The sequence below is a fragment of the Rhinolophus hipposideros genome (assembly GCF_964194185.1).
Source record: "Rhinolophus hipposideros genome assembly, chromosome: 25".
Taxonomy (NCBI): Eukaryota; Metazoa; Chordata; class Mammalia; order Chiroptera; family Rhinolophidae; genus Rhinolophus; species Rhinolophus hipposideros.
Window position 1 is genome coordinate 4693475 of NC_138071.1, and position 15335 is coordinate 4708809.

At 38.5% G+C, this 15335-nt stretch overlaps 1 protein-coding gene across 7 annotated transcripts in view; it reads left to right on the forward strand.

The window, feature by feature from the left end:
- ST7 (suppression of tumorigenicity 7) overlaps window positions 1–15335 on the forward strand; it is a 248877-nt gene that overhangs the window by 144785 nt on the left and 88757 nt on the right. For 4 of the 7 annotated variants that reach the window (XM_081038669.1, XM_081038663.1, XM_081038667.1 and 1 more), the window contains exons 4-7: window positions 9917–9971; window positions 10747–10862; window positions 12222–12297; window positions 14450–14518. In XM_081038669.1, coding sequence (XP_080894795.1) covers window positions 9917–9971; window positions 10747–10862; window positions 12222–12297; window positions 14450–14518 — 316 coding nt within the window. The remainder of the gene's footprint in view (window positions 1–9916; window positions 9972–10746; window positions 10863–12221; window positions 12298–14449; window positions 14519–15335) is intronic. The other 3 variants (XM_081038665.1, XM_081038664.1, XM_081038668.1) reach the window with 1 other exon arrangement.

Genomic DNA, 15335 nt, shown 5'->3' on the forward strand with positions numbered 1-15335 from the left:
TACCGAAGGAGGCAAAATGAGAAGTGCTCTGACTGCATGAGGGAACCATACGGGGCGACGGAGAACAAGGAGGGAGTCTTGACTCAAACTGGGTGATAGCGCCAGTTCTGAGACTTGAAGGATGAAGAGGAAGAAGTTAAAGATGTCTTTTCTTCCTTCCTAGAGTAACTCAGTCCACATTCCATGCCTGCCCACCCAGTGATAAGCGTCTAGGAGCGTTGTGTATGTATTTCACCCCGATATTGATTCAGTGCTCTTCTGCTGCAGCCGCCGCCAGCCAGCCGTGAGTGGCAGTGGGCATCTCTAGGCACACTGTTTCATCCTAAGGGTACACATGTGAACGATGGCACCACCCAGGTAACACAATCGTCGGGGACTTCGTAAACTCACCTACTTCGTGAAAGAAACAGAAAGAGACCTGAGCAAAGTGAACCATGACTTTACCCAGCTGCTCTGATGAGTTGTGGCACCTTATGCTGATGAGGAATTCTGATCATTCAGTCGTCATCACATGAGCTGCTGTGGATACTTTGCATCTTCTGGGACGGTCCCACAGGTTAAATGTGCTCTTATCTGATAGTCTTTGAACGACACAGAACGTTGTAGAAAATTAACAGATTGAAATCAGAAGGCAGCCTCATTTGAGGCCATTTTTTTATTGTCAATACATTTTTGTTGTCATTAAAATTCTCTCTCTCTCTCTCTCTCTCTCTCTCTCTCTCTCTATCGCTATCTCTATCTCTATCTCTATCTCTATCTCTATCTCTATCTCTATCTCTATCTCTATCTCTATCTCTATCTCTCTTATTCCCCCCAGTTTAAATTTCTTACATCTTTCCTTTATGCAACAAAGAGCCCATGCTCTTCTTACTGTCCCTGTTATTTTGCTGTCTCTCTTTGTGGATGCCTTGAATCAGCCTTATGCATTGAATACCCTTTATAAAAATACAGTCAACAGTAATAATCATGGAAATTCCCATTTGTACTGAGTTTTCACCTAAGATTGAGCTTTTGAATATTATTATTAATTTAATTCCACTAGTATTTACTGAATGTCTCCTACTGTGCATGGATGCAGTATTTCTATTCATTTATATTTGTAATAGATACAGCATTTATGAGCTGATGTCATAACAATGTTCGAATAGTTACATATAAGCAGAAGGAAATTCTCCTTAGTATTTTTAAGGCCCAGTCTCCCCACTTCTCCTCAACATTTGGGTTCCTAATACTTGGCTAAATCAGCCCAACAAACATGTATGCTGATATGGAGATACCAGATACCATGGGACTAATATCATTTTCCACTTCTTTTTCCTTGTGGTGGTTTTTATTTTTAAATAAGAAAAATGTTAATAGAAGTACATTGTGTTTATCTCTAACCTTAATCACTTTTTATTTCATAGCCTGGTTTCAACTAAATATAAAGGAAAAAGAAGGTCAAAACTGAGGGTAATCAAAACATTTTTTTTTAAATAGAGGAACTTGTTTTTAAATTCTTACTGTCTTAATAATAATAAAATGACTATTGCCTTCATAACAGATGGGTAAATCAGTTGATTTGCTTGGAGCGTCGTAGGACAGGTTTTGGCTGACTCTTACACGAAACGACAAGGCTGACAGTCTCATGAACATTGGCAAAAGCACCTCAGTGGTATTGCTTATGTGAGAAAATCGTTGGAAAAGCTAAAAATAAACTGAGAATACCAGGTGTAAACATTAGTCTCTATGAAAACTCATAGTGTAGCTTAAAGAATCATTTGTTCTGATTAAAAGCTGACCTACCTAAGAATAATTTGGGGTGAGGTGGGAGGAATGGGGAGTGAGAAGGTTGGGATTGTTAAAAGGCAGACTGTTCGTGTATTTGTTTAACTTTTGGATCCGTGTAGATTGACCCGAGTGCAAAGCCTCTCAAAATTTGCAGTAATCTTTTTATCTGTGGGCCAGAGGAGAAATGTAGTTAATTATACAGTTTCTTAATCTAGCCAAATTTTAGATTGTTTGGCTTAGGTTAACATTTATGAACATTTTACTTGCTTTGCATTATTTGGGAGCTGAACTGCTAGTTTTCTCACAAATACACAGTTTGTGATAAACCCTGCTGGTATATTTGCCATGTCACCATGTTTCTTGTTGCCATTTCTTAATTCAACTTAGCTTTTGAGCTGATGATGCCTAAGGATGAAAAACGTGGCCAACTTTTCCCTGTCTGAAGGGAATGGATTCTCAGGGCCCAGTAACATTCTAAATTTGGGTTTATGGAAACATCTGTTTGATAATTTGCCCTGTTCTCAAATAAGATGCCATAAAGACAAGGTTTGCAGCATTAAATTTCTTCAAGATATTTGGAAAAGTGCAGGGTGTTCCATCACGTGAGAAGTGTCCTTGCCAAAGACAAGTTTAAATTCTCTGAGACCCTTTCATAGCCTCTTGCATAGAACTGGATCTTTAGACAAACTCTGGTTATAGTCTCTTTGCTTTCTGTTGCAAATCATGTCATTTGAATCTCATTTAACCTATGTAAAGTTTTTAATATAAAACTATGAAAAAGAATATCACCTGGAATTCTAAATTAAAGTTTATTACATTACTAGAGGCAGTTCAAACCAATTAAATACAGATAATAAATTAAAGGAAAGCAGTGGAGATGAAGAAATTCAGGTAAAATGCAAAGATACAGGAGTATATCCGAAGACCTTTGTAGATCCTTGAGTTCTCTGGACACCAGAGCAAATCATTTTCTGCATAGAAAGCCATGTAGTTTGAGTAATAGTAACTCTTAGTGCCTTCTGTCAGCTTTGCACGTATTGTCTCATTTAATCCTCCCAATGACCCCCACGAAGCAGTCACTGTTATTGTGTCTATTTCATGGTGCAGGAAGCCGCGGTACAGGGAGGTTAAGTCCTCTGCCCGACATCACCTGGCTGGTCACCTGGGTGGTCTCACTTCAGAGTCCAACGTCTGAAGCACTAACTGAAAAATGGAGTTCAGTCCTCGTGAGGTCTATAAACTCAAGACTAATGTAATGATTAAGCAATTAAAATAAATAATTTCATTAAAACTCTGTACTACAGTATAGAACGTTATTTCTGAAGTGACATTAGCTAAACACTTTAGAAACAGCTCAGTGGCAGCATTGGTGAGGACCGGGAGCTCAGGCTCTGGGGTCAGACAGATGTGGGCTCATCTTGGCTCTGCCACTTACAATTTGTGGCCTCGGGCAGTTCACTTTAACCCTCCTTAATATCTTAATTTGCACACATGGAAAGAATGATAACATCTGCTGCATGGAGTAGTCAGAGGATTAAGTGAGAGTATGCAGAAGTATCCAGTCGGAGGAGGGCCGGCTGTCTGGCAGCGTCCTCCACGTGCCCAGACCCCTCCGGGAATGTGATGGGGCACGAAGCGCACGCTGAGCTATGGCTGCCGGTTCAGCTGGGGTTGGGCTCAGCTCAGTGCTGCTCTTCAGACCCAGGCCTTGCAGTGCTTGCATTTCACTTTCCCTCATTTTGCCGCATATCAAAGACATGGGGTTGCATTGCAATAGTCTCAATTAGGGGAAGCTAGATTTGTACCCACCAAAGTCTGTGTGTGTGTTCAAAGTGATTCTTGTAGCCTATGTTTAGTATATATTGTAAAACCTTCTGCCACTAAAATTTACGTTCTAGTACAGTATACGTTAGATTTCCAGTTGAGTGGTGAAAATGCCTAAAACAGTTTTAGTCCCTGGTGAACATTTATTTAAGAAACTTATCTCCCAGTTTACACATTACTTGGTAGAGTTGACTGATTTAGATCAGAAATGACTGATGAGAACTGTCTGAGAGATACCATTAAAGATTTAACCATCTTGGCAGTATTCTTGAAGAAAGTAGTACACTATCCTGAATAAAGCAGATCGCTAACAAATGGTCTTAAAACTCTTACTTATTTACACTTTTTCTTATTCTATGAAAGAATCGGAGGGAATAACATACTCATTGAATTGAAAGCTACCTACATGTTACTTTGTGCCTTCCAATAATTTTTTTTAAATAATTATTTTGAAGTTATTTTCAAAACATTAAAGCTTAGTTATTTAAGAAAATGGATATTTTGTTACTCTTGATGATAGCTTAAAGTTGATATGTATGATGTTCATTTCTGAGATATCAAAGCTAATAAATATATGTAGGATCACATGAAGGAAATTGACTGGCTTGGCGTTAAATTTTTTTTTAATTAAAGTTTATTGGGGTGACAATTGTTAGTAAAGTTACATCGGTTTCAGGTGTACAATTCTGTATTACATCATCTATATATCACATTGTGTGTTCACCACCCAGAGTCAGTTCTCCTTCCATCACCCTCAGTCTATCATCCCCCTCCCCCCTTACCCTCTGGTAACCAGTAAACTATTGTCTGTGAGTTTTTGTTTCTTCATTTCTTTTTCTTGTTCTTTTGTTGTTTTCAGTTTTATATACCACTTATCAGTGAAATCATATGGTTCTCTGCTTTTTCTGTCTGACTTATTTCGCTTAGCATTATAACCTCAAGATCCATCCATGTTGTCACAAATGTTCCTATATCATCTTTTCTTATGGCAGAATAGTGTTCACTGTGTATATGTACCATAACTTCTTTATCCATTCATCTATCGAAGGACACTTTGGTTGTTTCCATGTCTTGGCCACTGTAAATAAAGCTACAATGCACATTGGAGCACACGTGTCTTTATGCATAAATGTTTTCAGATTTTTTGGGTAGATACCCAGGAGAGGGATTGCTGGGTCATATGATAATTCTATTCGTAATTTTTTGAGGAACCTCCACACTGCCTTCCATAGCGGCTGCACCAGTCTGCATTCCCACCAACAGTGGATGAGGGTTCCTTTTTCTCCACAGCCTCTCCAACACTTGTTACTATTTGTCTTGTTGATGAAAGCCATTCTGACTGGGGTGAGGTGATATCTGATTGTGGTTTTTATTTGCATTTCTCTGATGATTAGTGAGGTTGAGCATTTTTTCATGTATGTTGGGGCTTGGCGTTAGTCTTGATTGTTCTAATACAGCTGATGAAACTTCACTGAGGGCCCTTTTCTGTTGTACTTTGGGACTGAAATGTTTAAGTGTTATTAAAAAGTGCATAACATTTCCCCAGAGGAGTTTTCAAAACTGTTTATCCAGTGGAAAATGTAATTGATGAAGGCACAGGATTTTAAAAATATGATGTTGCAGGTTTCAGGTCTGTTGCATATAATGGATAATTGTTGGGCAGTCTCGATACCTGGACTTCATCTCAATTAATATGAACTTTGAGGAAATTGTATAGCTTTTCTGTGCTTTACTCTCTACTTCTGTAAAAAGGGCCTATTATATGCCCCTCACTAGCTTATGTTAAGGGACATAGGTGACTTGAGCTTTAAACCGCGTTATAGAAGGAAGGCTCAATGAAAATCAGACTTATAGTTACGACAAAAGTTGTTGTTGTTTGTAATAATATTACCATCATTATCAGATTGTAGATTCTGGGAAGAGGTCGTAACTTTTTAGTATAAGAAATCTTCCTAGGCTATGAATGAGTAATTTATATATTTGAGGGCTGTGGGAGTGGGGATTCTATATCATTTTTAATTTTAGGAAAAAGAAGTTTTCAGAGTTCAGTAAGTTCGATGTAGAGTAATATTTTCTTCCATCTGTTCAAGAGCAACACGACATGGGAGCCTTTTGGTTTCTATGAGAACCAAGTTCTCTCTTTCCTTGAGGAGTGGGACAAAGGGAAAGTCTGCGGCCCTCCTGGAACATTGGTTCCTTCTACAGTTACTTCAGTGAGATGCCAGATGACAGTTCAGTGCCCTTTTCACTTTTCTACCAAGGCTGTAAGCTCCTCTAGGGCGTAACACGCCTCTTTTTTGCAGCCCAGGGCCTAGAGCGGGGAGTAGTGCGTGAGAGGGCCGGCTGGAGAACACACCGGAGCTGCAGCTGAGAAGGCCACGCTGGTGGCCGCAGGCTCTGCGTTCTGAGTCTTCCGCGCGCAACCGCAGAGCCTTCCTCGAGGGACGGAGGGGGCTCTGTTCTGCGTGCGTGGGGAGCGGGCCAGGCGCTGTCCGTTCCCTACTGCTGCCCTCGCTCGTGTCTCCTTCGTGCCTGCGCGCCGAGCTCAGAACGTTTCCGGCAGCCTTGGGGCTCGGAGCACTGGGGGCTGCTGCCTGGGGGCTGATGGAGCCTCAGGGAGGGCACGTGGATTGTACCGGGGGCACATTTTCCGCTGAACTCAGTGCTGTTAGCACGTCCTGGGTGGAGTCCCGGGCCACGGCGCGTGCTTCTGCAGAGCCCTGGCATTATTGTTCCTGGAGAATGGAAAATTCCTTTTAGGTAAACTTTTAATTCCGACTTAAACAAGGAATTTATTTCTCAAAGACACAAATAAGATAAGAAACTGGACCTCATGTGGAAAAACTTTGACCCTCTGGAGACCTGAGTTTAATTTCTTGACTTAAATCTTCATATTCTAATATGTTTGGCATTTATAACTTTTGTCCATATCACAAAACCATCAGGCAGTCTGATATTTATGGGGTATGTTCCCTCGAGTGATTCCAGACCAAGAGTTTTTGTGTTAAAGATAAGATTATGAAACAGAGCCCCAAAGAAGAAATTAATGTGGCTATGACCTAATTTGAAATGAAACTTTGGCACGGATTCATATTTGACCTCTAGATTGCTTATTCCTTAAAGGAAAATTATACCTGCCCTGCACCTTCAATTTGAAGGGTATAGCTAAGGAAGACATTTCTTACGTATTTCTTCATTACATGTTTTTTCTCAGAACAGTTTACATCTGTTACAGTTACTTAGATTCTCATTTTTAAGTTGCAGGAATAGTTGAAGAAACTGAATACAAACTACATGTAAAACACTAATGTGAAGAATGATTTTTGTTTGTTTGCTGTTTGATTTTTTTTTTTTACTACTATGTTTCAATTTAATATTGACCCCCTTTTATGAAAGGTGAAGACTGCCCATCTCCCTCTCCACAGTTCTTGGTTTTGGTTAATTGTATTACTATTCCTTTTTAAAAAAAATATTTTTCAATTACATTTGACATACAATATTTGTTTCAGGTGTACAACATACTGATTAGACATTTATATACCTTACAAAGTGATCCCCCCCAAAAGACTAGTACCCCTCTGACACCATCCATAGTTATTACAATACTATTGACTACTTCCTATGCTGTGCTCTACATCCCTGTGACTATTTTTATAACTAGTGATTTGTACTTCTTCAACCTTTTTTAAAAAAAATTCAGTTGTCTAATAGAAGTCATAAAAACAATATTTCAAAATGTTTGTAGCACCCCCTGCTGGCTGTATTGAGGCACTTCTTAAATAAAGAGTCGCTTTCGATAGATACTGCTCAATACTTTAGGCATACACAACCATTTCTCTTTGGAGTTGTTTTCATTTAGAAATAATTTCATTTGCATCCAATATATAAAATTGGATTGCAATTTTAATTGAAGGCACTTTACTTTGTAATTTGTCCATTGATATTTGAACAGTGCTTATCCTTCCAGATAATATAATGTTTGTTGGAGACAAATTATTTGCCATCACCTTTTTACTAATATTTCACATGAAATTCAGTGGGGGGGAGCATCACCCCCAAAGTCCCTGTTTTATTATAAATTATGGCACCACGAGCATCCTTTGTACACAAATCTGTGTGCATGTTTATTGTATGTTGAATACAAAGCTTGCAGTATTCATAAGTTTTGTAAGAGGAGCAGTTTGAATCTTGAAAGACATCCTCTGGGGAGGGGTTGGGAGTGGTGAAAACCCAAGAGCTAGAACAGCCACGAGGACAGCAGTTGTGGCTGTCTGGCTTACCAGTGGCAGTCATGGTCTGCAGTGCATTGGTGACCCCTCTCAGGGGCTCTGTGTCTGGAAGAAAAGCATTTAAAGGAAGCCTAACTTTCTTGTTAGTGCTGCATGAAGGGACAACCACTGAATTTCAGTTTCTCAAGAAGAAAACTCAAAGATGCTGAATGCTCCTGAGCAAAGGTCATTTCCTAAATGACAAGTTAAGCTCAAATGACAGAAAATTTAGGGCCCTTGTTTATAAAACATTGAGTACATGTTAAGTGTGATCTTGCCCTAATTTAAAGATAAATTTATCTTTGTTTAATAAAAACATGTTTTCATGTTATGTGTACAGCCTTCATTCACTATTTTAACAAAACATTATTGAGATTACACAGTGTTTCCATAGTGTTTTAGGTTCTTTGTTTTCATGCTGTATTGTAATTGATGGTTTACTTGTTTTCCCCACTGAGAGCTCAGCGCTCATTGGACAGGTGGCTGAATGGCTGGGTGGGTGGAAAGATGGATATTGAATGTAACAGGACTGCAGGTAGAATCTTCATGATTTCCCCACGGCCTTTAATGTTCTTTTCATTTCTGCAGTAATTGCTCACTTTTGTGTGCATACGAAGTCTGACAATTAAGTTCGTGAACTTGTTGCAATGATGTTGCTAACTTTTTTGGATATCAGAGGGTGTATTCATTATGAATTTTTACCAACTAGACAGTTAACCAAGTTTACTGTTTGGAAGTGCTGAAAAAGCTGTGTGGAAAAGTTAGATGACTTGAAGTTTTTATGGCTCTTGCATCACGACAATGCACTAGCTCACACAGCACTGTCTGTGAGGGAGTTTTTAGCCAGGAAACAAATAACTGTATTGGAACACCCTCCCTACTCACTTGATCTGTCCCCCAATGACTTCTTTCTTTACCCGAAGATAAAGGAAATATTGAAAGGAAGACATTTTGATGACATTCAGGTCATCAAGTGTAATATGATGACAGCTCTGATGGCCATTCCAGAAAGAGTTCCAGAATTGCTTTGAAGGGTGGACTAGGCACTGGCATTGGTGCATAGCTTCCCAAGGGGAGTACTTCGAAGGTGACCATAGTGATATTCAGCAATGAAGTATGTAGCACTTTTTCTAGGATGAGTTCGCAAACTTAATTGTCCTACCTCGTATGTCTTCGGGTGTCTTCTGTGGCTGACTACACACACAGGGATATTTTAAGTACTGTTAACTGAATTTATTGTCTAATAAAACATTATTTATTCTGAATCAGTAGAAAGTCTTAATCATAGGCTTTGTTAAAAGAATTGTAGCTTATTAGTCACACCCTTAATATAACACAGTCTTAAAAGCTAACGATTGACTTTTCTAAGTTAAAGTCCCATGGTCGTAAGTTTCTATGGTCCTTGCATAACAAAGATGTATAATCTATTAGTACATGCTAACATTATGATATGATGAATACATGTATCTGCATTAGTAAACAATATTAAATGCTTTAAAACAATTTATTTTCATAGTATTTCTCCCTACAATAATGGTAACTTTATTAGCAACATAAAACTTCATTGAATTACCACAAAATCAGTGTTAACATAGACCTTAAGTAAGAATGTAAGGCTCTTTGCATATTATACTACAGAGCTTAATGTTAGCTTGTCATATATGAAGTGATTGCAAGATATATTTTAGAGTAACAGAAAGTAGTTTTGCTTCCACCTATGCCATCTACCTACAATTTTAGAAGTAAATTCATAGAGTCTGTTTAGACCTCCTGACATGACTGTAGAAGTTATGAACCAGCTGATTTTGGCACATACCTTGACTTAATAAATGAGGAAACGTGGGCCTGGAGAGATTAGGCGAACTTTCCACAGTCCTGGTGCCTGAGCCACGTTTCCTGATTAACCACCCAGAGTTTTTCTTCGTTGCTCGTCAGTTAGAGAACGGAGAATAAAATTATCTTATCAAATGGCCAGGAAGGGTGTTTTGCTGAATTAATTAGCTTGTAGTGTCTCTGAACTATGTGTAGCATTTTCATATTTCTCTTTGTTTCAGAATGCAAAGTATGGCGAAATCCACTAAATTTATTTCGGGGCGCTGAATATAATCGGTAAGCATTTTGGCAGCTTGGGAGACAAATGGGTCCAGTTCAGAGAGCAAAGACAGCAGCACATGTTTTTGCTGGTTCATTCAGGGGTCATTGTAAGAGTCTGCTTAGTGCTTCCATTTTTTTGATACTATCTTCAAATGTTGTGATTTTTCTGTTTTGCAAATATTTTAGCATTGAAATACAAAAAATGTGTAGCTTTTAGAAATTTTCAATTATAGTTATTCTTTTGATTACATATTACACAGTCAAAATATTTTGAAGCTTACCTGGAATATGGTTATGAAGAAGCCACAGGAGTTAGGTTGAAATTTAATTTTGCCGTGTAATTAGACAAATCAGAATGGTCTGTCATAGCTTTTGGGAAATGTCTAGTCATAATACTAATTAGGGAAGGTTTTCATCAGCTAGTGCTAGTAAAGTTTTATGCCAAAAATACCGGGGAAAATGTTTACTTCTTTACTGTTGATATACTTTCTAAAGGGAGAATAGGGTGATTTAATATATAAAACATTTTGGGTGTCAAAAAAATGTACACACATGACTTGTACTCATCTTTTGTTATTGGTATATATTATTATAATTTTAATAGTTTTTTCCTCTCTTAAAATGTGTATACGTTTTTTGGCACCCTCTGTACACACACACTTTTTTACTCATTGGCAAAGTTTGAGTGCTCAGTTAATGGTTGATAGTTCAACTCCTGTGCAGCTTAATATTTTGTAGGTCTTGCTTTCCTTTCTTAGAAGCATCTGACAATCTTACTTTGCCTTTACAGGTACACTTGGGTGACAGGACGAGAGCCTCTGACTTACTATGACATGAATCTCTCTGCCCAGGACCACCAGACTTTCTTTACTTGTGACTCGGACCATCTGCGTCCTGCAGATGCAAGTATGGAAAATCCTTTAGTTAGTTGCTAAGTGGGAGGGCCTTTTGGTCTTTTTTAAGTTTCAGGGTTACTGCTTTTGAAGTATCCGCTCTATAAAAACCCCAATGTAAAAAATATTAAATTGGAGATTGACTAGTAGAACCCAGAATTCTGATATCTAAATGAAGGCTTTATCACAATGAAGTATCAGTGTAATAATGAGTCCCCTCATTATAATTTAAATTATTATTTTAAAAAATACTAAAGTTGGATTTACATGTTTTAAAGAAATAGAAATCTTGCATGAAGCTAATTAATTCTTGGTTGGTTGAGATAGAATGAAGGGTCATGTCTTCTTGATGATATTCTAATTAGAAATTAGGATTCAGTGGATCTAAATGATTAACAAATATATTGTAGTGATTTATATGCCTATTTATTGGTTTACTAACATTGAGTGGGGACATGGCCTTGGTTATTGGAATCCATATTTGTTTTACATCCTAGAAAAGACTTTGTTGAACATGCACTTGGCACTGCTTGGGTCCTAAATAGTCTTACTGATATTTTTTTATATTACCAACTTTAAAGTAAATAGGTGAATACAAATCTTTAAGAAAAGGAGTGTATACAGACTCCTAAGAAACTAACTTAGAAGACACAAATTTATAAAACAAATAAGGAGATTGTTACTCTTTTTTAGGAGGTACTCTTTGCATGCTGAAACTTCATAGTAAAATAAATATTCAAAGCATTGAGCTTCCCACAGTATACTCAAACACTGCTCAAACACTGAAAAAGTGGTTTGCAGCAAACTTTGGGAACAGGTACACGTTAAGCAAGAGCCTAAAGCACTTATTTCTGACCCAACTCAATTCTTCAAATGGTTTTAAAATGTTCTAATATCCAGAGCCTGTAGCAAGTGCTTTGGAAAATGACCAATAGAAATTAAGTTGTGCCTAAGTAGAGGGAAGAAGAGATTAATAGCAATGTCATCTCAAAATGTATAAAATAACATACACTTTTTTTAACAACAAATGGCACTAATGAGCAAAAGAAATATTAAATCTGTTAGGGTGCCTTTTCTTTTGTTGATTAAGAAACCATCAAGTCTCTAAGCTTATAGACTACGGATTAGTGTATAAAATTTAGTTCTGTAGTTTTATGAGCTCAAGAAAGACTTGGTCTCAGCAACTGAAGGACAACTGAAAAGCAAATTAGAACATATTTGTGTGGTTTTGGAGGTTTGGGCCGGCTCTTCTGGTAATTGAAATATTCTCTTGTAATTCAAGCTGGAAGTTATCAGTTTAGCTGTTGTCCTGTACTGAGTCTTTCTAATTATGTGTATTGTATGCTTGCTTTTTTCTGTTTTTCTAAAATAGTAATGCAGAAAGCCTGGCGAGAGAGAAATCCCCAAGCTAGGATTTCTGCAGCTCATGAAGCCTTAGAGATAAATGAGTAAGTATGGGAAATTCTTGCTTTTAAGAAGGATATCTCATTCTTTGCTAAATGTATTTAGTTGCCATTGATGAGATACTGATATTAAGATATGCATTTGAACTTGAGGATTATTTGGGGGGAGCATTAGTTTATAAAAACAATTTATGTAGGACTTTCATGTGAAGGTGGTTTTAGCCATTTTAGAGAATAATTCAGTGGTTTTGCTTGACTTGAAATTAAATCCTTCAAGGGCTATCCATGGGATATTGTGAGTACGTAAAATAAATATAGTTATTTACGTGTCTAAAACATTTTGACAGGGAAAGTCTCATAGATGTAGATGTAGAATGCTCATCTGTGCCATCACATTTTCTAGCCAGAACTTTTGCTAGTGGGGAAAACAATAAAAACATAAGGAGAAAAAAATCACATTTCAAAACTATTTCAAGATCAAGACAGAGATGAGAGGAAACGCTGTCCTTCATGTTGTTAAACAGTCTGTGGGTTCCCAAGGAAGGCTGGAAAACTGCTTCTGGAGATCTCAGAAAACGAGAAAGATTCTTACAAGCAGAGTCAGAGAGCTCAGGGTTGGCGGAGACCTTAAAGGTCACTTAGCTCAGCCACCCATCTGGTGCCTGAATCACCTCAACACTCTCCCTGCCAAGCGGTCATTGTGAAACTATTTTATGACTTTTTTTCTGAAGAAGGTTACAGAATCTTCTTCAGTGGACTTAGGAAAGAGTGTCACTCGAGAGTTGGAAATCCTGCCATTTTAACTGGTTGATCTATTTGGTTTTGGATTCTGTCACGCAGCATATTTATTTTCCAGTTTCTTGTCATCTACAAATTTGATACGTAGATAGGCCTTCTGTGTGTCATCCATGTGTCTGATAAAAATATCAGGGCCAGGGATAGATGCCTGTGATAGGACATACACAAACCACCCTCCCGAGTCGTGTCTTCATGAGTCATCACCCATGGATATTGTCCGACTAAACCACCAGTAGCACTGTGATTCAGCCCATAGTTCTCCATTTGGATCGTAAGAATGCCGGTTGTAGCTATGGATCTTTAATGGATAGTCAAACTATTAGAGTAAACTAAGCCAGCACAAACTGACTTGGTTCGTCGTAGTGAATTGAAGCCAGCTCTGGTGCTCACGACTTTCTTTTCAAAATGCTTAGAGACCATCCCTTTAATAATCCCTGAGAATGTCTTTCCAGATCACTGTTCTGTACTTTGGGAAGCCTGCCCCCTTCCCCTTTGTGAACACTTGTGCTCCCTGTGTCATCTCGTCTTCCAGTGCCTCTCCATCCTTGTGAGTCCTCAGTTGTCCACACAGGGCAGCTCCTTGGCCTGCCTGCAACGTCTGTTGGCTTCCTGGGATGTACCCATCCCAGCACAGTAATTCATGTAGGGTAGATCGGTTATGTGCTATCTTACATCTTTTTTTAAAACCTGTTTTAGAGTTTAATTACTTCTCCCTTTTTCAGTCTGACAATCGTTCTCCTTGATGGAGAATCTAGGAACAAGATAGGAGTTAGAGAGTTTTGCTTTCTCTTTGTTATCTGCTGCTACTAACTATAAACTTTCCTTGTTTTGTTGTTGTATTGTTTATCTTCTTTTACTTATTTATTTTTGTGATGACTTTGGAGACATTATAGTGGTGTTAAGGTCTTAAATATAATTTAAAAACAAAGAGATGGCTGTCTTTAGCATTTTGTTTCATTTTATCTTTATTTTGTTTTGCAAGCGTTAGCTAATTTGGAGTTTTAGCTCTCCTGATATTCTTATAAGCTGATTCCACTCTTTTATAGTCCTTCGTTACATGCTCTCTTTCCATCTTTTTAAACAAGTCCTTTAAAAATCTGACCCGTGAGAGATCTTCATGCAGCCATATTAATCCAGGTTACTTTAATATCACCCATCTTTTCTTCCTGAGAGGACCATTGTGATTGCCGTTACTGTTGGATATTTGGAAGCTCCTCAACCTTCTTAAACCGTTTTTCCTTCTGAGTCTCATGCCATTGAGTCATGCCTCTTTTCTTTGAATTTTTGGAAGTCCACCTTACCCTCTTTGATTGCCCTCAACTCCAAAATGACATAGTAACTCTCTCTGAATGTTCCTATCAATTTTCATTTCACCAACTATTTTTTTCTTCTTGGTCAGAATCAGGTCCAGAGTTGAAGTTCCCCTAATTGCTTCCTCTACCATCTGGGAGATAAAATTGTTACCAAAGTAAGTCAAGAACCTGTTGGGTGCCCTGTTTCTAACCACGTGAGACTTGTGGCAGATATCTGGATGGTCGACACCCCCATCACCACTTCTTGCTTCTGTATGTGTATGTGTTGTGACAAGGATGCATTGTCTCTCTCTTCCATCCGCCGAGCAGTCTGTTCTGTACCCCAACCATTGGCACTTCTGTGGCTCTCTCCTTTCTCCTTCACTCACAAGCTCTTAGCATGTTTCTACCCCAGACTCATGAGTTTCACATGGATGTATGTTTTCTTGGCCAGTAGTGCTACTCTGCCTCTCCTAAGATACTATTGTACTATAAACAAACAAAGTAAGCAAGCTGGCCCTGACCTGTCTTGACTTCCCAGCCCGCCGACTATAATCTTATAGCTAATTCCTCTGATACTGTATCTGCCACTCAGAATTATAACCTCGGTTTTCACTTCATTACCCTTGGCCCATATTTATATGTCGGCCCCTGAAGCCTTAAGTATTGCTTCCTGATGCCGATCCCAGTTATGTTCTCTAGTGAATCACTGGGCAGTTTCAGCATCATTGTTATTCTTTCCAAGTCATATCTACTGCCCTCCATAGTAATGGGCTGACAGCTTTTTTTCTGGGCATTTTCCTCCCGACCTCACCACATTCCATTTAGAGCCCCATTGCGCAGTCCTGCCTGAAAGTAGAAGGATTGGCTAAGAACTTACAAGACCCCTCCTCAAGGCCAGCATTAACTAGTAACCCCAAGCCTCACATGAGCTGTAAGTTCAGCCTTTTGTCCGAGCTGGCCACTGCGGTTTATGAATAGTAAAAGTGACAT